The sequence below is a fragment of the Strigops habroptila genome, chromosome 11 (genome assembly GCF_004027225.2).
Source record: "Strigops habroptila isolate Jane chromosome 11, bStrHab1.2.pri, whole genome shotgun sequence".
Taxonomy (NCBI): Eukaryota; Metazoa; Chordata; class Aves; order Psittaciformes; family Psittacidae; genus Strigops; species Strigops habroptila.
Window position 1 is genome coordinate 2,449,356 of NC_046360.1, and position 20,873 is coordinate 2,470,228.

At 42.4% G+C, this 20,873-nt stretch overlaps 2 protein-coding genes across 22 annotated transcripts in view; both read left to right on the forward strand.

The window, feature by feature from the left end:
- Positions 1–571: 571 nt before the first annotated feature.
- ZCCHC8 (zinc finger CCHC-type containing 8) lies at positions 572–13,234 on the forward strand. 4 transcript variants are annotated; one of them, XM_030500795.1, is made up of 14 exons: positions 572–1,034; positions 2,002–2,044; positions 2,665–2,739; positions 3,263–3,368; positions 4,110–4,184; positions 4,504–4,607; positions 4,991–5,056; positions 6,958–7,021; positions 7,457–7,599; positions 8,359–8,501; positions 9,221–9,333; positions 9,984–10,067; positions 10,874–10,988; positions 11,735–13,234. In XM_030500795.1, the coding sequence occupies exons 1-14, from the start codon at positions 719–721 to the stop codon at positions 12,538–12,540; spliced, it is 2,253 nt and encodes a 750-aa protein (XP_030356655.1). In that variant the 5' UTR covers positions 572–718; the 3' UTR covers positions 12,541–13,234. The 4 variants fall into 4 exon arrangements, with proteins under 4 accessions (XP_030356655.1, XP_030356656.1, XP_030356658.1 ...); XM_030500796.1 differs by having other exon boundaries at positions 6,961–7,021; XM_030500798.1 differs by lacking the exon at positions 572–1,034 and adding an exon at positions 1,093–1,407 and having other exon boundaries at positions 1,838–2,044.
- Positions 13,235–13,504: 270 nt separating this feature from the next.
- The window catches only part of CLIP1 (CAP-Gly domain containing linker protein 1), a 72,340-nt gene continuing 64,971 nt past the window's right edge, over positions 13,505–20,873 (forward strand). For 17 of the 18 annotated variants that reach the window (XM_030500774.1, XM_030500777.1, XM_030500778.1 and 14 more), the window contains exon 1: positions 18,364–18,549. The gene's annotated coding sequence lies outside the window, so the exon portion shown is untranslated. Of the gene's footprint in view, positions 14,038–18,363; positions 18,550–20,873 lie in introns of those variants that run through there. The other variant, XM_030500776.1, reaches the window with a different exon arrangement.

Consider the following 20,873-nt stretch of genomic DNA (forward strand, 5'->3'; position numbering starts at 1 on the left):
AAGTTATTTTTTGGGCCAACCTCTAAGGAAGAGAGGTAAGAGATGGCAGGAAGACTGGAGAAGTCAGGAATAGAGTGTTTAGCTTTGCTTATTTGGAAGTAGGATTTTTGTAACGTAAGGAGATTGTGGTACAGAGCACAACTCGTGGTGAGGAGTACTCAACTCATCCTTTTTCTTTTGGTCAGTCTGATAAACATTTTAGTAGAGAGAAGGATAACCAAACCATTGGTGAGAAAGGTGGTAGGATGTTGGAGCCCTTAGTGTTTTGGAAGGTGTGTTAACTTCTTGTGGTAGATGATACAAGCCTTAGAGGAGTGCTGTACCCCAATTAAATGCACAAGGCAGAACCTCAGCAGGGGTGCAGCTGCTTCCCAGGACAAGATACGGTTCGGATGGGGCCTGACTACAAGGAACCCACCACCGCCACCACAATGAGCATCGCAGCGGATGGTTCCCTCCGTCCCCCATTTTGAGGGCGCCCGTCCCCTGCAGCTCCCGGCGTGCAGTGCGGGCCACGGGAGCCTGCAGGGCGCAGCCTACATCTCCCAGCAAGCACAGCGCGCCGGCCTGGGCGCCGCCATGGCGGGCCGCCGCCGGGGCATGCCGGGAGTTGTGGTCCTGCGGCTCCGCGCAGGGGCGAGCGGCGGCTCCGGCTGCCCTTTGCCCCTGCGGCAGCGTCCCCCTTCCCCAAGCCCCTCCTTTCCTGCTGCAGCACAAGATGGCGGCTGGGGTGGATTTCGGGGACAGCGAGCTCTTCCAGCAGCTCGACGAAGGAGAAGGGCCGCCGCCGCTGCCGCCTCGCCTCAGCCTGGAGGAGGAGGAAGAGGAAGAGGAGAAGGAGGAGGAAGAGCAGGAGAAGGAGGAAGAAGAGGAGCTGGAGGAGGAGAAGGAGGAGGAATACGAGGAGGAATACGAGGAGAAGGAGGAGGAAGAGGCGGAGGAGGAGGCGGCGGAGAGACCCGACAAGGCCCTGGAGGATCTGTACGAGAGGCTGCGGAACCGCGAGGAGACGGTGCGGCGGCTCCGGGCGGAGAATATCCTGATGGGAGAGGCAGGGCCTGCTCCGGGGAGGGCGCGGCGGGGTCGCTTCAGCCGTCGGTTCCCTTCCGGGCCAGCCTGGGTGCCGGCCCGGCTGGGGCTTGAGGGACTCCGGCTTTTCCCGCCTCTCTGGACCTCCGTGAGGCCCGGCCCTGTGGCGCTGTCGGGGAAGGCCCGGTCGGTCTGAACCTGGCGCGTCCTGGCTGGCGGTGGGAATGGAGCTCGGCAGGGAGGGATCTCCCGCGTCTTGGTGCGGCGGCTCGTTTATCCTGGCTTCTGCTTCTGTATGGTAAGAGGAAGCTTTTTCTGAAAGCTTCTATCCTTAGAGCGTCCAGGTCCGTGCCAGCTTTGCTTCAGTTGGCAAAGGAGGTAGTTGAGTTCTTGGTGCTGGGATGGCCATGAAAACACTTGATGCTGGGCTACTTTCTGACTTTCTAGGGAAAAGAAACAGTTGCATGTGCACTAAAACCCATTTTTAACATAGCTACTAGTAATTTTAAGCTGTAAATTGTGACTGGTTCCCTAAAGGGTTTGATACTGCAGCAGAACAGAATCTGAAATTGATTTTATAGTTTATTTACTATTTACAAGTACATGTGTCTTATTGTTGACTTTTGTGTGGTGATTGTAAGTATTTTTAAAATAAATACTATAAATACGACAATTCAAGCGTCGTATTGATGTATAATGTAATGAATTACAGTGATTGGATTGTCCTTTTTCACCTGGGCTCTGGTTTGGGGCGGTTTTGGGTGATTTTGGTAGGTTGATTTGTTTTTGTTTTATTGTGTTTCTTCAGCAACAGGTGGATTTGTAAATAATCCTCTGTGCAGTGGAAGGGAAGGTCTGAAACCCCGTTTGTTATTCTGTGGAATTCTTGTTAGGTGTTTTGTTGGTTTTGATCCTTCAATTAAGAGGTCTGTGTCTTCTGTGGAAAGTAATGTTCCTTAACAGTAAATTAACATCAGGAACTTAAAAGGAAGCTGAATATTCTGACTCGTCCTAGGTATGTGACTTGAAAGGCTTTGTATGAACTATATATGTTTGAAATAGAGTTTGTCTGAGACAAGAGCTGCCTGAGGGAGCAACGTCTGCCACATCGGTTAGAAACTGTTGCTCTGTTGCTGTCCCTGCTCAGATATTGGGCTTTAAAATGCTGTTACCATTCTTGAAAAGTCTTTTAGACTTGAATATCAAAAACTTAGTTTGTCTTGCTGTAGTTTTATTTGTTTGTGTGTACCTGTCTGTTTATGACACTTAGGTGGCCTTTAAGGAAACAGGTTTTTGTAAAGTTCAGCAGTAAGAACAAATACATTAACATGGTTGAATAAATAAGAGACCTTATTTATTCAAAATCATATTTAAAAGATTTATAACAGAAGAAGGTGACTGTAGTGTGGTGTTCCCTTTTGTTTTCTTGCCAGCTCACACCAGGCAACCTGCTTGGCTTGAAAGAGGAAGATTTCTGTTTAAGTGAATAGAAACTTCTTAAAAAGACAGAACTTATATTGGCTAAACCTTGCTCTCTCTGTGGGCTCCTGACTCTTTGCTGCGATAAGCCAGAAAGGGAATATTCAGAGTAAAGCTAATGCAGTAACCATTGTCTGTGTGTTTGTTCTGTTCTAGTGGAATTTATGTGGAGAACTCCAAATTAGATGGGCCTCTGTTACAGATTTTATTTATGAACAATGTCATTTCTAGGTAAGTACTCTGCAGGAAAGCAAGGCTCCATCATGTGTAAGGGTTACTTGGGAAGACAAATGCCATCATGCTGAATGTCCACCCTCCCTCCCCCCAGTTACTTCTTCTCCCACCTTTATATGCTGAGCATGACACCATTTGGTCTGGAATACCCCTTGGGTCAGTCGGGGTCAGCTGTCCTGGCTGTGTTCCCCCCCCAGCTCCTTGTGCACCCTCAGCCTCCTCGCTGGTAGGTTGGAGTGAGGCCTTGACTCTGTGTAAGCGTTGCTCAGCAGTAGGGAAAACATCCCTATGTGTTATCAGTGCTATTTCCAGCCCAAATCCAAAACACAGCCCATACGAGCTGCTAAGAAGAAAATTGCCTCTACCCCAGACAAAACCAGCACAATGGTAAATGCGAAAAAAAACCCGCCAAAACCCAAACCAAGAACCCTTCAAAACAATCCAACCAACCAAATAAAAGCATTTGGCATATGTTTCAATCTTGTTCACGTCTTCACCTCTGTATGCTTCTTCATTACAGGCAGTACCATCAAGAAATTGAAGATTTTATTTTTGGCTTAGTTCAGAAATATGAAGAGCAGAGGAAAAGTGAACAAGAAAAAACACAGCTCACTGTTAAGCCACAGGTACTTAAAAACTGACATTGTTATTAGGTGCTGCTTGTCTTGCATCCTTATTGTGGGAATATTGAAATACTACCCTGCTAAACAGCCGAGTTCCAGATGGTTTTTCCTGTTAATTGCTACGTATCTGTGAAATAGCTATCAAGCAAAGGTCGTATAACTCTTTGTTCCAAACACAGAGGACCAGGACAAAGAAAATACCATTTGTGCCCATGAAAATGCTTCTCTGAAATTTTTCCTGATGAAATTTGTGTAAAAGCAAAGTAATAAGTTGATTTAAATAATCAAGAAAAGACCATAAGGTACAAACTTAATGTATCCTCTTCTGATAGTATTTGGCTCAGTCTTTGAGTATATGAGAGCATAGATGAGTAACAGAATCTGGAAAATTCCACTTTCTTCTCAGTTTGGAATTTGGAGTTATACTTGACATTCACTTTGAATAAAAGGGTGAAATGGCACATTTCTCTCATCTTTCTCTTAGCTTTTGAGATAAGAATAAAGATGTTCTTATGCAGTGTATTTCTCATCAAAGAAAACATTGGAGATGAGCTGTGTCATTCTTTGGACTGTGGAAAGCGTCATGATTAATGTAGACGTCTCCATCCTACTGTTTAACTGTTTCCTGAAAGAATAGGAGCTGTATTCCATATTCTGTGCCTTTCACATGCATGAGTAATTTAGGAACTCTTCTATTTACTGCTATTTTAAATGAACTATTTGCATTTTTACTTTTCATGTCAGCCCTCCAGTATTCTTTTGGAAGAGGACGGTAAAACAGCAAGCTCGAGTTCTAAAAAAGTGAAAGAAGCTTTTAGTGTAAGTTCTTGAGTATGTACTCTTCAATGGTAGGTCTGACTCTTCATTCTGCATATTCAATATACACTGCCATTAAAATAAGCTCTTGTTAAATCTCATTTATCAATGTAATAGCAGTTAAGTTCAGCATGTTTTAGCTACATCATTGGAAAAAAATACATATTTCTACAGGTGTGGGCATGTGTTACTTGTAAATTCTTACAGAGTGGGGGAAAAAAAAACCTGGAAGTATTTCCAGCAGTGTAAATTTATAGAAATGCTGCCAATCTGACCTAAATACTGACACCTTTCTGACAATTTTCTGACTTTTTTTCTACAGGTTGTAGGAAGTGTTCTGTATTTTACCAATTTTTGTCTCGATAAACTGGGACAGCCTATATTAAATGAGAATCCACAGCTGACAGAAGGATGGGAAATACCTAAGTATCCTGTTTGTTAAAGGGGTTTTCCGTTTCTCAAATCCAGGGAATGCCAGTGGGTAAATTGAACTCCAGTCCTGTTCAGTAGATTGTACATTTCTGTCAAACCGTACCAGTCGTTAGAGATGAAAAGTTTTAATGAGTCATTAATGGCTTTTTTTACTCAAACCATTCCAATATTTGATGTGATTGGCTCGTTGATTTTTAGTGGGCTTGTGCTTGGGAAGAGTAAATGCCTTGTCCCCATAAATACATCTTGTGACTTCAGGATTTTCCCGGGCCAGTCTGTAATCAGGTTTGGAATAACAGCTCATTCCAAGTATGAATAAGCTGTTCTTCCTCTATAAAATCTGCTATCCAGTAGCAGTTCCTTATTGAAATCTAAAGATATCAGCAAGTTTTCAGCCACATTCTCTCCCTAGATGGACAAGATATACAAGTAAAACCAAAAAGGTTTGTATTATTCTTAAATATCAAGTTTTGAGCTGAAAAGTTCAGATGTACACTGTGATTATTCCCCAGTATTCTAAACCCTTGAACATACGTAAGCAATGAGTTTAAATGGAGTAATCCAGTGCTGAGCTTTGCAGTCAGCGGGTCTCTCTTGTTTGTTGACTTCCTTTAGGAAGGGCCTAAAAGAAATCTGTAAAAACATTCTGAAGTTTACAGCCAGTTCTGGGGTTATTTGTCTTTTTAGTGACTGCTTTGGTCATCCTTGTACTGGTGTACTATCATCATGCTTACTGGTTTGTAGAACAACTCCTGTCTGATTTATTTCATAGACTTTTTAAGGCTGGTCTTAGACTTGATTGTAAAGCTTTTATGGGAGGTAAGAAGTGAACCGAGTTTCCAGCTGGCAGCTGGAAACTGCTGCCAGTTTCAAGTGTTTGAAGTCACTGATTTCAGATGCAGTGAAGACCAGGCAAGATTTCAGTGGGAACTGCAAAGATAAAGGGGCATGCTGAGTTTGATTAGAAATACTACCATCTGAATGGACTGCACATTGAAGGGTTGTGCTCATGATATAGAATGGTGATAAAATACTTCAGTCACCACAGAAGGTTTCTGTTTGAATACTACGTAAAGATGAAGCAGAAGATGCACTTCATTTTATCTTATTAGAGGCTTCAAGAGGTTGGAGTGTATGCATGTGTGTGTTTACTCTGGACACTGATTGTTGTGTCACCTTTTTGTCTCCACTTGTGGTCCCCATCCTATTTTTATAAAAATGAACGTTCAGAAAGGAAGTATTTCATTCAAATCTTGTAAGAGATTGGAATTTTCCCCCATAATGTTAAAAGTGTTTGCTGCTGTTGTATGAATTTACAAGGAAAATGAAGCTTGAAGCCAGCTGCAGTTCCATTCCAGGTTTTCAGTGCACAATTTCACCGTATGCATAACTTGTTCAAACTGTGGACCAGGACTTGACAAAGAATTAGTCATGCTCTCCTGCTTGTTTCTACTGGTAACCGATTCTCAGTGTTGTAAAAAGGGTCAGACCTCTGATGAATCAAGCATAAAAAGAGAAATAGAAGTATTAATGTACTACAGGTGTATTAAATTGAGGGGTTCCTTATCTGTGCTCTAGAGTGAGAAGTACTGTTTTAACATCTTCACTTTCCTTCCTCTGGACACAACATAAGCTTTAGTATGTAGGGTTTGTTTTCATTTATTGTCACTATCTAAGCAAACTTTTACATACTTAATCAGAAGTAGAAACCCTTCATGAATACTCTCTCTGCAGCATGATGTAAGAAGAAGCTTTTCCAACTTTAGGACACTAAACTGTTGGATCAGGTTGCCCAGAGAGGTTGTGCAGCCTCCACCCTTAGAGATTTTCAGGGCCCAACTGGATAAAGCCCTGAGCAGCCTGGTCTGATCTCGTAGCCGACCCAGCTTTGATTAAGGCACTGGATTAGAGATCTCTTGAGATCCAGCCTGAATTATTCTACTGACTGTTCTATTCTCTCTTAAAGCTGTAGATCTCTATAATAGGGGATATAAAAGCTCCAGTTCTGCCTGGAAGTACTCCTTTTCCACTGTAATTTTAGTTCTCTTTTTTCACTTTCCTCTCCACATTCTGTCATGTATTCTTCCCCCCTCCTAGTGCTGTGCCTGTGTTTTCTCTCCTTTCTTGTGTTCTCCTTAGGACTGTGAAAGAAACAATATTCTGTTACTCTCTTTTGAAGATTAATAAGTAAGTTTAAGAGAAGCAGAAGACAGCACCTGAAATCAGCAAGCAATGCTTACTTTTTTTTTCTTTCTTAAGTTTAAAACTAGTAAGATTTAAAATAATCCAATGCATTTACTATTGCAAAATTGTAAATGGCTTCATTTCTTGTGCGTTTTTTAAGCAGGCCAAAACCTACTTGTTTCAATTGTGGTTCTGAAGACCATCAAATGAAAGACTGTCCAAAGGTAAAGTCTCCACCAGTACTTGAAAGACTGCTGCTCTCCAAGAAATGTTCTGGTGTAACCACACTGTTTTGGGGTCAGGATGTACAAATGGTTATTTATCTCTGTTGATTAGATCTTACTGGTCATAATTATCAATTCTAACATGCTAAATCAGAATGAATTAATTTTGTAGTGTAACGGTTTGAATATTCCCTTTAATTTACGGAGGGATGTTTTTCAGTCTGAACAGTCTTTCCTCCTACTTTAGAGCTCCAATGCAAATAGTCTTGGGTTTTTGCTATGTACCTTTTATTACAACTGTAGATGTATCACATGGCTTGTGTGATAAGTGATTAAGTATGCTGAGGGCAAGGAGTACCAGTTTTATGTTGGGTGAAGGAGTGCATAAGCTGTAAATTGTCCACATCTAAACTTCCCAATTGTATTATCTTTAAGCCACGAAATGCAGCTCGTATAAGTGAGAAGAGAAAGGAGTATATGGAAGCTTGTGGTGAATCGAGCAATCAGATTTTTCAGCAGCGTTATCATGCAGAAGAAGTAGAAGAGAGGTTTGGAAAATTTAAACCAGGAGTAATTAGGTATCTCTTTTCCTTCCATTAGCGGTTGCACTGCTTTTCTGGAATAGCTTTTCTACCTTTGGAGTGCCAGATGTTACTTTCCAGATTTCTATTAAATCCATCTGCTACTCTGAGTGTATTATGTTTGAATTTGTTTGCTACATAAAATAGTTTAATAAATTGCAGAGATGTTTTTCAAATGAAAACTCATTACTAGCTTAAGAGTCCTGCCCCTTCCACAGAACTTTCCCTAATGCAGGGAGATAAGGGTTACTCTCTGGCTACTCAAATTGCAAATATATTCCTAATAAGCTAAAAATGCATGCCAAATTCTGAAAATATTGAGCTTTGGGTGTCCCTTCCTCTCTTTTTCTCTCTATTCAAAATGTTTAAAAACCAAATCATAACATGGCTATAGCAGTCTCCAAAGAAATCACCAGTAAATTAAGTGTTGCATTAAGTTCCTTCCTGTTATGGTAGCTGCAGTTAAGGCCATGAATCAGAAGTAACAAGTCGAGTAAGTTGTTCTCAGTGTAGAATTAATTCTCATAAAATGTTTAAGCATTCGAGAAATTAAAGTGTTAAAAGTTATCTCTTAACATCAGAGCTGGTTTTGACCTAAAATTGTTATATCTGGGATTGACAGGCAACATGGTTTGAGCTAAAACTAAGTTCTTTTAACTTGACATTCAACAAAATGCTCATAAATTCCTTTTGTCAAAACTCAGTCATGGATTGTATTGGAGGACATCTTGTTTTCTGTTTGTTTTCTTGACTTAGTGGGGAACTTCAAGATGCACTTGGGGTCACAGATAAGAGCCTGCCTCCATTCATATATCGCATGCGGCAGCTGGGTTACCCTCCAGGCTGGCTCAAGGAGGCTGAAATGGAGCACTCGGGGCTCACGCTTTATGATGGAAAAGGTAAGGAATGTGCTGTGGGAATGCAGTTTTCAGTGTGCTATTTACGGGCTGCACCCTATTCATGAGCAAAATACCTGGTATGGAAACAAATCATGGAAGCGGGAGAAAGTTGTAAATCAAGTTTCCTTTTCTAAAGTCATGTAAAAATACTCCCCTTTCTTCTAGCTAAGACGTGACAATGAAACAACTTCTGTAATGATGGCATTGCAGAGGTGAAAAATCTCAATGTGATTTCACTCTAATCAACCCTTGCTATTAGAACATGGAGTTCCTGTGAAACTGTGCAAGACTTGCCCTTAGCCTCTTGTCAAATTTCCTTTTTTTAATAAGCTTCTCATGTATTATGAAAGTAACCATAATACTTTCTAAAGTTCAATAACTTACTCTTAAAAAGTAAGACCACCAGCAAGCAAAGAATTCATCTCTTAAAACCCAATTTATCAAGTAATTTACCAGCTTTTTACTAATGACCAATATTTACGCTGCATCTCCGAGAACAGCCAGATTCTGAGGCCAGTAATGGCAGTGAAGGATAGTACTGTTATGAATACCCAGTCAGGTTTCTGGGGAAGCTCCATGCATGTATCTGATAGATTTGGTCACTGTTAGTGCCTTTGTGGATCACAAAGCCTCTATTAATACTTACATTCCAAACCCCAAACCCATGTTGTTAAATCCTGTGGATTTTTTTCATCAATAATAATTGTATTTCATTATAGGTAGTAGTGGAGCAGACGAAGAATCTCACCAACCAAAACGCACCACTTACGATGTCTCAAAGTTGATAAACTATCCAGGCTTTAACATATCCACTCCAAGTGGGATCCCAGATGTAAGTAGCTGTCCTCTGCCTTCTAAACAACACATGTTGAGTAGCAGTAATTGCTTTTAGCCAAGTTTAATGAAGAATCTCTTGTGAGAGCTGCTGTTGAACTTTACTTTCAAAAGCATTTTAACCTGCTCTTAGTAGTGAACTTCATCACTGATGTCAATGCCTGTGCATTAAAAAGCAGCACTTGCACATTTTCTTTTCAGCTTTACATTTGTCCATTTAGTGGCCTCCAAATGTGATTTTTCATTCAGTTTGCTCAACCTCCAGGTTTTTTTCATTCAAAATTAACAGTTTTTCAAAGTAAGCCTTTTTGGTCTCAACAGTTATTTCAAGGGGGAGTTTGTAGTTGTTTTACAGATGTTGGAGAGTCATTGCTATGAAATGGTCAACCAGACATTTTGTAAAGGTGATGAATTTCGTTTCTTTTAATGATTATTCCTACCCAGTCATAGTGCATTACATCAGTTGGTTGTGCTCACAGGTGAAAGTACTTCAGTTTTCCAGAAGTTCCTATTAAAGACCTATTTACTCTGATAAATGAGGCTTTTGATGAGAACTTGAATTCATCTGGGCTGGTTAATCTCTCAGCACTTCTGTTGTGTTATCAGCCACCCATATGCGACATTATTCCTTTTCTTTCCCCCCTGTAGGAATGGCAGTTGTTTGGTTCCATCCCCATGCAGCCATCTCAACAGAAGGAGGTTTTTGCTCAGTACCTTTCCAGTTTCCATGCGGTGAATATATCTCATTGTTATTTGCAAAAACAAGAAAGTTGCCTTGTAGGTCACGTAGCCAGGGATGAACTCGTGTTTGTCTCTTCTTGGTTTTGCACAAGGGGATGGGCTTTCTTATTGACACTGCCAGGTGTGAAATGCTTATCTGTCCTAACAAAAAGGAGCTTCTTGTTTAGAACAAATGCCATGATTTCAGTGAATATAAACAGATCCCAGTTGTGCACTATTTTATAAACAGTGTTAAAAAAGGTTGCTATAAACTTAAAAACAGCCTTAGTTCCAGACCCTACTAAATGAAAAGCTACTTCATGGTTAAGAGTGATCTTATTACAGTGATGTGAGAAAATACATGGTAGTCCTGTCCCTCATCATCTCAGGTCTTCTTTACTGTGACTCTAGCCTGCTGTTATCTACTGCAGAATACTTCCACTTAAGGATGGACATGTATGCTCTGCTCTCAGGCCTAAAGTGTAATGCTATATGGAATTACATAGTAAATTCTAAGCCTGCCAGAAAGGGCTGTGCAATACTTGAGTTGTGATGGTCTCATCAGATCTAGGTGTCCAGGGGGAAACTTGGTTGTAATCCTACGTTAGGAATGCAGACAGTCTTTTCTTTTGCCACTTAAACCTGCACAAGCTTACAGTTCTGTTCAGTTGCATTAAATCTCTCAAAGTTTACACGCTGGGTCAACCAAATGATTGTACAGTTATGAAATTGCTTTAAATATGTTCTTATAGCTGGAAATGCTACCTTATACGATTTAATACTGATTTCTTTTGGTTTCCTGGATAATTTCTTTTCAGCCAAGTCCAAAATCTAACAACAAAAGGCCTGCATCTGAGTCACGGTCTCGTCACTCAAAACAACCAAAAGATGACAATTTGGAGGCACCAGTAACTGACATGGAAATAGATTCTGGTAGTTATTCTGCAATTATTTATATTCTTTTACTAGTTTCAATTTTTATTTTCGAAATAACTTGCTCTGAATGGAAATATCAGTGTTCATAAAGAGAAACCAATGTGTTATGGGGGTAATTAATGTAACTGCTAACATATGCTCACAGGGTCCTACTGTAGGTGCATTTGGGCCTCTCTTCAGTAAGTGTTCTCTGTTGCTGCAATTGTCACATCTTCTAATACCAAGCAGGAGATTTCAAGTGTGTGCTCAGAGCAATTGGAACATTAGGTTACAAATTCCCATCTCTTTACTTCAGGTGTGTATCCTAAAGAAACTTCTGTTAGGAAGACCTCCAGATCCTTAAATATTTGGATGAAATAATGTAGAAGTTACAAGCTCACAACTTATTAAAAATGAGTCATACTCACAGGAGGATTATTTAGTGTTGCTTGAATGTTAGAACAGCTGGAGAAAATTTTGGATTTCCTTATAGGAAATCCTTCAGTTGTCTCAGTGCGGAATAAGTTTGTTCTCAAGATGTTCAAGAATGTATTTATTTATTTTATTGAATAGCTAGCAAAGTTAAAATCCCCAAAAAACATAGTTTCAATGGACATTAAGACCTTCAGAAAGTTTGTTCTATCTCAGCTGAAAACCAAGGAGGAGAAGACCTAAGTCTGCTACTTAATCAGGACATTGGCACTTTGACTCTTGTCCTAATCCTGTTTCAGAGTCTAACAGATGTCTTTTTAATCTGTTTCTAGATCTGGAAATGTCACAAAGATCTCAAACCCCGAGCAGTTCTCAGTTCCAGCCTCCACTGCCACCCGGGCGTCCATTGATGTCAACTCCTCCTCCTTTACCACAAGGAACACCTCCACAAAATCTTACACCACCTCAACCTTCAACCCCCACACGCCATCCTCTTCCTAGGACTGCTTCACCATCAAATCCTTCCAGTGATACTCCTGAGCCAAAAATAGTGGATGCGGTCATGGATGAGGATACTCTGACCTTGGAAGAGCTAGAGGAACAGCAGCGCTTAATCTGGGCGGCACTTGAGCAGGCAGAAAGCACAAACAGTGACTCTGATATTCAAGTTGATACACCTTTAGCTGGAAATTCTGTTACGTCATCACCATCTAGGAACGAAGCAGATCTTGTTGCAGAAGTAAGGTCACCTGAGAAGGTGGTTTCAGTGGAAACAAGGCTTTCTGATACCAGTGAACAGCTACCAGAAAGTGAACATTCTATGACTAGTCCTAATCCAGGAGATAGTTCACTTACCTCCAAGGAGGATCCTGCTAATACAGATTCTGAAGGCTTGCTGGATAACACCAGCCCTGCTCCCAACCCTGAGGTTGAAGAGGGAGAAAATACAAGTGATGATAAAGCGGTCAAAAGCACTGCAAAAAACTGCAGTATTGTTCCTGATATGAGCAAGTTTGCTGCAGGCATAACACCGTTTGAATTTGAAAACTTGGCAGAATCCACAGGTGTTTATCTACGAATAAGAAGCGTGTTAAAAAATTCCCCAAGAAACCAGCAAAGAAAAAAGACTTCATCTTAACTGGTCGTCCTTTGTTTCGTTATTCCAAATCCCTGCTTCTGTCTCCTTCCTCCTCCAGTTTTACAAACTCTGAAAACTTTCCTTTTCCTTTTGTGGCAAGGAGAAAATCTTGACAAATGCAAGTCTGCCCCATTCTTCGTTGGAACTGCAGTCAGTGCAGGGCTTCCCTGTTGCCCTGGACCACCAGTGCAGCCAGAAAATCCAGAAGAATTTCTCCAGATTGCATCTTTCCACGGAGGAATAACAGGACTGTTGATTTGTTAAGAGTGATTTACTTGCCCATACATGAAACTCGAAAAAAAGAGGAGTTTGTGTTTGCTGTTCATTACTTTGGCTAAGATTTATATTGTCCCTGAGTCTCAAGTGGATTGATGGGTTTTATATTTGTCCTTTGTACAATAATCTATGCTTTATACATTTTGCTAATTATCCGGTAGATAAGTTTAATATATTCTGAATGTTTTTAAGAGAGGTCTAACATGAAGATTTCCTCCATCAAAAAGCCTGGCAGTTGGATGAAAATAATCAGGGATGACCAGCATCAGCTTCACCAGTCCAAGTATTTTTATAAATTATTTATGTGGGTTGGTTTTAATTGCCGTTGTCTTTTGTACCATCGTCCTTCGTGTAAACTTGCTGTACATACGTGTCCGTGGTTGTGTACAGAGGTTTAATAAATGAGCTTTTATATAAAGAGGGGTTTTAATTGGAGTATTAAACCATCAAACTGCTGAGGGTTTTAAAATCAGATAATTAGAAAAACAAACTGATGAAAAGGAGGATGAATAAAGTTCAGTATTTTAGGAAGAGTCACAACTGTTGGGTTCAGGTTTTCATAATCAAGAAGCTGGTAACATTTTAGCTACTTAACTAGAACCTTGCCATAGCATTCAGAATCTGAAGAACTGCCCACTTCTGAAAGCTTCAAAGTGTTACAATTCTGCTGATTTCTTGTTCTAACACTTTCTTTCCCTTCTCTTAGTTGTCTTCAGAGAAACCTGTAGGTGAAAGGACTGTACGTTACTTGGATTGCCAACAGAGGGAGTACTGGCTTGACTTAACACTGTCCATTGGAGCTGGTAAAGCATTTGGCCTTGGATAAAGCAGGGAAAAAAGTCTTCCTGGCCAAGTGAGATGAAAATACTTTGGTTTACTGTGCAGGTGTATAAGGAAAGACTTCTGAAGGGATGACGTTCAGAGGTGGTTTTGATAAGATAACTTCAGAGCCTGAACTTGCTCAGCTTTGCAGATAATACCTATTTCCTAAAGATCGTAATCCATAAATACACTCTGCATGTGAATGCTTAAGAGAACTCCAGCCTTTTTCAGTTAAAGCCTTTATATTTACTTCCTTTTTTCCCCCCTAAACTTTACAGGAAGGGAAAACCAAAGTCTTTTTATATATGAACAGCTTGTCTTCCAAGAGGCTGAAAAACCTTTTTGCAGCATCTACCAGTTCAGTTTATGTGGCTGCATTTGGAAAGCAAAATGGTCAAGGTAAATGTTTGTTGTATGTGCTAAAATGAAAGGCTTTTTTAAAAAATATAGGAGAAATAGTTTTACTTTCTCTAATTGGGATGGATAACAAAATAGGATGTTTCTTCCAGCTTGTACACACTTTACAAAGAAATCCCTATTGGGAAGCATATAGAGATACTGTACTTTGTTCATGTCTCTTCCTCCTCCCATGGAGTTAAAAGCTAGTAATGACACTTTACACAAGCCATTATGTGCTGTGTGCTGCATCATTCACATGTGAATGATAATGTGATGCAGGGCATGAGGTAATGATTTCAAGTGTACACACCTTTTGGGTGTGTTGAGGTGCTCATATTTTAAACGTGCAGTTCTCTCTCCACACCTTAGAAGATCTTATTGTAATAGCTCTTGTGAAATGCTGCTTCTTTAGTAGGACATGCAGCCTAAACTTGCCAGGAGTACTTGTGTACTTCTGCTTTGCTTACAGAAACCACAAGATGAAAGTCATCTTTATATGCTTAGTACCCATTAGTGCTCTGTGTGTTCACAATACACTAATAATAAATCACCCTTCCGCCTAACTGCTCAGGGTAGATAAGCCTTCAATGTTTGCACAAATTCAGATTCCCATTAAAGTAGTTGTTAATTTTATTGCTTCCAAGATGTATACAGAAGGTATTAGAGTAAGAGTAAAGTGGAATCATTTCAGCAATGCAGCTTTTAATGTAATGGTAAATTCTAATTTAAATGTGTTAAATCTTTATGAGGCTTTGAATTTTAAATTGTTCACCATTTCTTATCACTTTGGTCACTCCTCGATTTGCTGCACACAAACTACTTGGGGATATGTTTCCCATTTTTGGAAGATGATGTCTTCTGGTATCTAAAGCAAATTTGAGGGGCTTGGAGCAGGAATGGACTGTGTTTGGGTCCACACACATATCCACTGGGCTTTTTGTCCATGCTGGGTGTTTATAATTATTGACTTTTTGTCAGGTACGTCTACTCCAATGGGTTTTGGATATTGCAACTCTACTCTGCAAGGTCTGAGAAAAAGCTGAACAGCAAAGTATTTCTGGTCCTTTTAAGTGCCATTCTCATGGTGATGGGTGTGGCATAATAACCTAGATTAGAGTTTACTAAAATGAATGAGTAATAAAAATCCGTAATGAGGTGGGTATAGTGTGAACAGGCATCACTCACATTTTCCCACAGATTCCTGTTGGCATGGTACTTCTGTTTGTTTAGAGCATTTGGAACAGAAGAAGTAGTTTAAAATGCTTGTGCACATCCAAAACACCTCATCTGCAGAATACTCAGTGTCAGTCAGGTAGCTGTTGTCTCTTAAAAAGATTTGAATTTCTAACTTATGTTTTTTATAACCCAATTCACAGTGCTTAAAATGTCATGGAAAGAGAAATAGCACAGATTCTAGAAGATACCTGAAAGACACATTAGCTGCTGAGAAGAATTATTTTTACTGCTCAAAGTAAGGCAGGATAGCTGAGGGGGAAAAAAAAGAAAGAAAAATGAAGAGGAGGGAAAAGCTCAAATATGATTAAAGTGTTTCAAACAGTAGTTGCCATGGAACTCCGTAGTACCTTCGCTTTGTAACACGGCGTATTGCCTCTGGTAAGTAGATGCCATTGAAGATTGATGCTGTTCCGAAGAATATGTTGTAGAGTCATACTTACATTTTAGGGGGTAGGAGGGGGATGAGTCAGAGGTAGGAATTGGTCTCAATCCTCGGAGAAGCTTACAAACAGGATGGATTTAATAACATGGTAAATAATGTGTGACAGTTGGATGCTTCCTCAACTTTAGCTAACTACAGGCAATGAAGATTTGACATCAGAAGTTTTATAGCCTATGTTTAGCTGTCACCCAGTGACTGAATAAAAATGTATATACCCTTTCTTTAGAACCTCAATAGAAACAAAAAACCTGCTGCTTTGCTTCTCTGTAAGTGAGAACTCAGCTTTTGCTGGTATTTGCATCAGTGGTAGAATGATGTGCATAGTTTCTCAGTTATCTTTGAAATGAGATAAGATGAACACTATTGTTAAATTAAGTACCTTGTTTAAACAAGCATGCAGAAAGGATTCTTTAAATACTGTCAGTTTAAGTACTGTTCTCTCTTGGTTTACCTGTGTTGGGTAGAACAAATAATGAAAATTGGTTGAAAATCTCCAAAGAACATGGAGAAAAAACAGCTTTTTTTGTGCAGCTGCTGGGTAGCATGGTCAACCTAGGGAATGAAAACAGTAAGTAGTTAAGAATGGGAAGACTTCTTGCAGCCTTTCAATCCACTAAGCTGTGAAAGGAACTACCAGAAACAACTATAGAAAGCAATAGTGCAAGTTTCTGTGCTGGGATTTTTGAAGTAGCACTTCTGTGATGACAAAAAAAAAAACCCCAAAGCATTTAGTTGCTTTGTTTTGAAGCAGATGTTCATATTGAAGAGCTCATTTAGATGAAGAAAAAATCCTATACTCAAAATCTTCCTATTTATGTGGATATGTCCCATTGAATATAAAAATGAATCTCAGGATATCTTTAGATGCTCTTCTTAAAGAGAAGCTTCGATAATTTTGGACCCTTCACAAATCTGAAAGAGGGCAGAAACAATTTCAACTGGCATTGCCACATTATTGAAGAGAACACTTTATTCTAAAGTGGGCCTTATGCTTGTGGCCAGGATGCCAGCAGTTATGTCGGCATCCTGCATTTCCCTGGAGCATCCAGCAATTCCTGTTTATGTGGAGTTATGAAAATGTCTGTATATTATATGTTGACTGATGCGATCCTGCAGTTCAGAGAAGGGAGCAGCCACTAGGACTGGAATCAAAGAGATTCTGTCTTTTCAATCATATTTAGCCCTTAGTTCTGTGATTTATAGTGCCAACATCCTTTTTCATAATGATTGCTACAAATTGGATGCAACCATAGTTGCAGTTCAGTGTGCACTGAACTTCTTGAACTGCACCTACATGGTAACAAGGGAACTGATACCAAAAAAAATGAAATTAGTGAAGGAAAATTATACACGGAGAGGAAAACACATTCAATATTGGCATCACATCACCATAGAAAGCTCAAACCTATGATCCCAGAACCAAGCACAAAGGTTCACAATTGCAGCTCCCAAACCAGCAGGTATTTTGGGCAGGTGTTCTGTAAAGTTAAGTCTGACTCTCTGGTTTTTATTGTAATTGTGTAAGGGAGGGATTATTTCCATAGTTAGGGCCTACAGGGTCAATTTTTTGGTTTAAGTAATCATTTGCTGGCTGTGCACTTCTAAACACAATCTAATATTTAAATCCTCAAGTCCTTACTCAGCAAAACTTTTATCAAATTTTGCAGGGAGACAGGAGGTGGCTGTCCATGGATTCCAGTATCTGATTCCACATCTGCTGCTCATGGTGAGAGAGTCTATTTAACATTTAGGAAGAGGAATTCTAACAAACATTGCTAAATGCTGATCTAGTTGAAACCTATTATTTGAGGGACTGTGTCACACCATTTTGTGCTTTACCATGCTGGAGTAATGCCAGAGAATGAAGCCAAAATGAAACAAATTGCAGTCAGGCTCCAGCCCTGGAACTGCTTTCTCATCACCCTTTTGTTTGAATGGCATCATGCAGAAACGAAATGATCTGTGAGACTGCAAACTGAGGTTTGCTTTGTGGTGGGTTCAGCAGTTAGGGGCTGGCTAGCTGTTGCCTGTTTGTAAGGGGTGAAGAAGTGAAGCAGAGCTGTTTGATTCAGCCTTGAAAATCGGTGTTAAGCTGTTGATGATGGTGTTGGAGTGACCACTGCAGCTATTTAAACTTTAGCAGTGGGGTAGTGCCAGGTTGCAGTGTATTGATTCACAAACACACTGAAAATTAAACTATTCAGTAGGGAAAGAGAAGGAATGATCAGTTCCTGGGCGTTAGGACAAAAGGAAAATGGAGAAAAGCAGCAGCCACTGAAGTTATTCACCTATTCGGAGCTGCGTGCTTCCCATCTCCCTATCTCTCCTCTCCTTCCCTCCCGTTCACGCCCGCCTGCTACCGCAGCGCATCCCCGGGGCTCAGCGCTACCGGTGCCCGGTTCCCCCCTCCCCATGCGGGGACCACACGACCCTCTGCACCGAGCCACGTCCTGCGGGCTGCCGTGCTGGGCGGCTCCCGGGGCCCGCCCTCCCCGCGGTGGCGGCCCGGCAGGGTTAGACCGAGGAGACCCGCTCCTCACCCCTGCCCAGCGGAGGAGGGCTCCCCACCACCACCCCGGGGCGAACAAAGCGGGGAAGCGGGGGGGAACGGCGAGAGCGGGCGCGGGGCAGGGGCGCGGGTGAGGCGCGGTTCCCGCTGCTGCAGTCCCCGCCTCGCGGCGCCGCGGGCCCGGCCGGGCGCAGACGTTGTCTGCCCGCCCCGCCCCCTGCGAGCCGGGAGGCGCCGCTGCAGAGGGGGAGGCGGCAGCGGCAGGAGCTGCGCCCGGAGCTGCGCCCGGCGGTCGCGGTGGCGGCGCGGAGCTGAGGGGGCAGCGGTGAGGCCGCCGTTGGGGCCCGCGCGGGGGAAGGAGTTGGGGGGGGGGGGGGCAGCGGCGCTACCGGGCTCGCAACGGCGCCGCCTGAGGGCGGGGGGAGCCGCCGGCCGCCTCCCGCCGTGGGGCCTCGGCTTCCCGTCCGGGCGCCGCGCTGTGCCCGCGCTCGGCCCCGCGGTGAGGAAGCGAGGCGGCGCGGGGGCGGCCGTGAGGCGCTGGGCGGGCTGTGAGGGGACGGCGGCGGCGGGGGCTTGCGCTGAGGGACCTGTGTGAGGCGATGCTGGGCTGGGTGGGGCCCGGCGAGCTGCTGGCCTCCGCCACACGTGCCCGCGCTTCCCCGCCGCGGTGACAGCAGCCGGTTTGGCAGGTTCCCGAGCCCCGTGCTCGGGCTCATCCCGTTCCTCTGTGGCTACCGCCGCCGTGGCCTCGGTTGGACGGGGCTGGCTGCTCGTGGGGTAGCTGAGCTCTGTGAACTCGGAGGCTGGTGGGGAGAGAGCAGGGCGGGCAGGGTGCGGAGGGACCCGGTGTTTTCGGGGCTTCCCTTGTCTCCCACCGCGCCCAGCCCTTGGGTGTGTGTGCGGTTCCTGAGGAGCAGGCAGGGACATGAGCGCGGTGAGTGCAGGCTCTGCTCGAGTCTTGCTGGTGGATGCAGCGCTGTGCTGAGTTACTGCTGCCTTGAGTGGATGGTTCTGTGGGGAAGGGGTCTGAGCATGTCATGGTATAAACGCTGACCTGCAGTTCTCAGCGTCCCACGCTTGCATGCTGATGTTTTACTGATTAACATTTGGCTTATAATTTACCTTGGCTTTTTCTGTTTGTTTGTTTTTATGTCTGCTCCCTACGCTTGTGTTGTTCTCAAAGCTACTGACTTGCAGGTGAGCTCCTCTTGTATCGCCGGGGGGCTCAGCCAGAGTTTATTGCCAGGTTAAACCTATGGGACCCCCAGGCAAAGGCTGTGCTGTGGGGCCCCTCCTGCTTCCCGCTATATCCCTGGTGCTGCTGCTACCTGAGGCGGTTCAGTGTTCTCTTTTCAGTGCCTCAGCTGTCATGGGGCACAAGGTAATTGTTGCTGTTACTCAGATGTTAATGCGGCTCTTGCTGCATTAAAATCGGGAGTTAGTTTTTCCTTTCATTATAACATCTTTGTCTATGTGTTTTAAATAATTTGCAAAAATGAAAACAAACAAAAGCCAACAGCACAAAAACCTTTCCCAAAACAGTACAAGGATGAAAATTTAGTCTATGACTGTGTTCATGATTAAATATATGACCGTGAAATGAAGACTCCTCCCCACCCCTTCAGTCACTCACCCAGTGTGCTGGATGGGAAGGGTTTTATGGAAGTTCACAGGTTGTTTTGAGATCTTTGAGCAGAAGGATTTGAAAGCATGTGATATCTGTATTAACATGTAGGAAGAAGAAAGAAAAGAGGCACAAAAGAGGAAATGCCTTTCTGCTTGCTGCTTTGGGAAGAGTTTTATTGGAAGAACAGAAATATGCCTGTAATTCTGGAACTAGCAATGTCAGAGAGAGGTTTTTTCTTAAGTGTGTGTCTGTGTGCACCTGCTACAACGTGTAACAAGATAGCAAACTAGATCCTGTGCAGGAAAAGTAAATAACCACTCCCATTTTAGTCTGCTATAACTGTTGAGGTACAAAACTTCTTCATTTACATACTGAACGTAGAATGACTGAAAAAAAGTGCACAGAATTATTAGTTCTTGCTTTAAAATGGTGAGATTTCAGGGTTCTCTTCCTTTCTACTCCTTACATGGGCTAGAAGATTTTCTAGCTGAATTGCACTAAAGCTTTGTATGTAGCGAATGGAGAGGGATGTGCTGGCTGAAGCAGGAGGGCTTGGAAATGTGACCTCAAATGTCCGTATCCTTAGGGATCAAGAGGGAGATTTTATTTGGCAAAAAGATTTAGATAATTTACATGATTTCTTTTAAAGAGAAAGCAGGCAGGAAAACAGCTGTCTTGTTTCCTTGTCACACAGTTATCCTGTAGGAAATAAACCACCTCTTTCCTCGTGGGATTATAGTGCAGGAAGGAGCAGTGCTTTGATTGCTCTGACTTTGTAGAGCTGCTGTAGATATTCTGTCTGAGCTATGGGCCGTATCTGTTTACCATCTTCTGAATGTGAATATCCAGGACAGCCTTTATTTACTTAGCTTGGGCAGATTGGATAATTCCTTCAGCATTCCTCCCTTTATCCTTTTAGCCCTGTTAAAGTTTTTCTTGGGAGTGACTGAGAATATTTCAGAATAGATCTTCCTTCAAAAGAAATAGAGCCATCTGTCTTGCCAACGTGATCTTTCAAAACA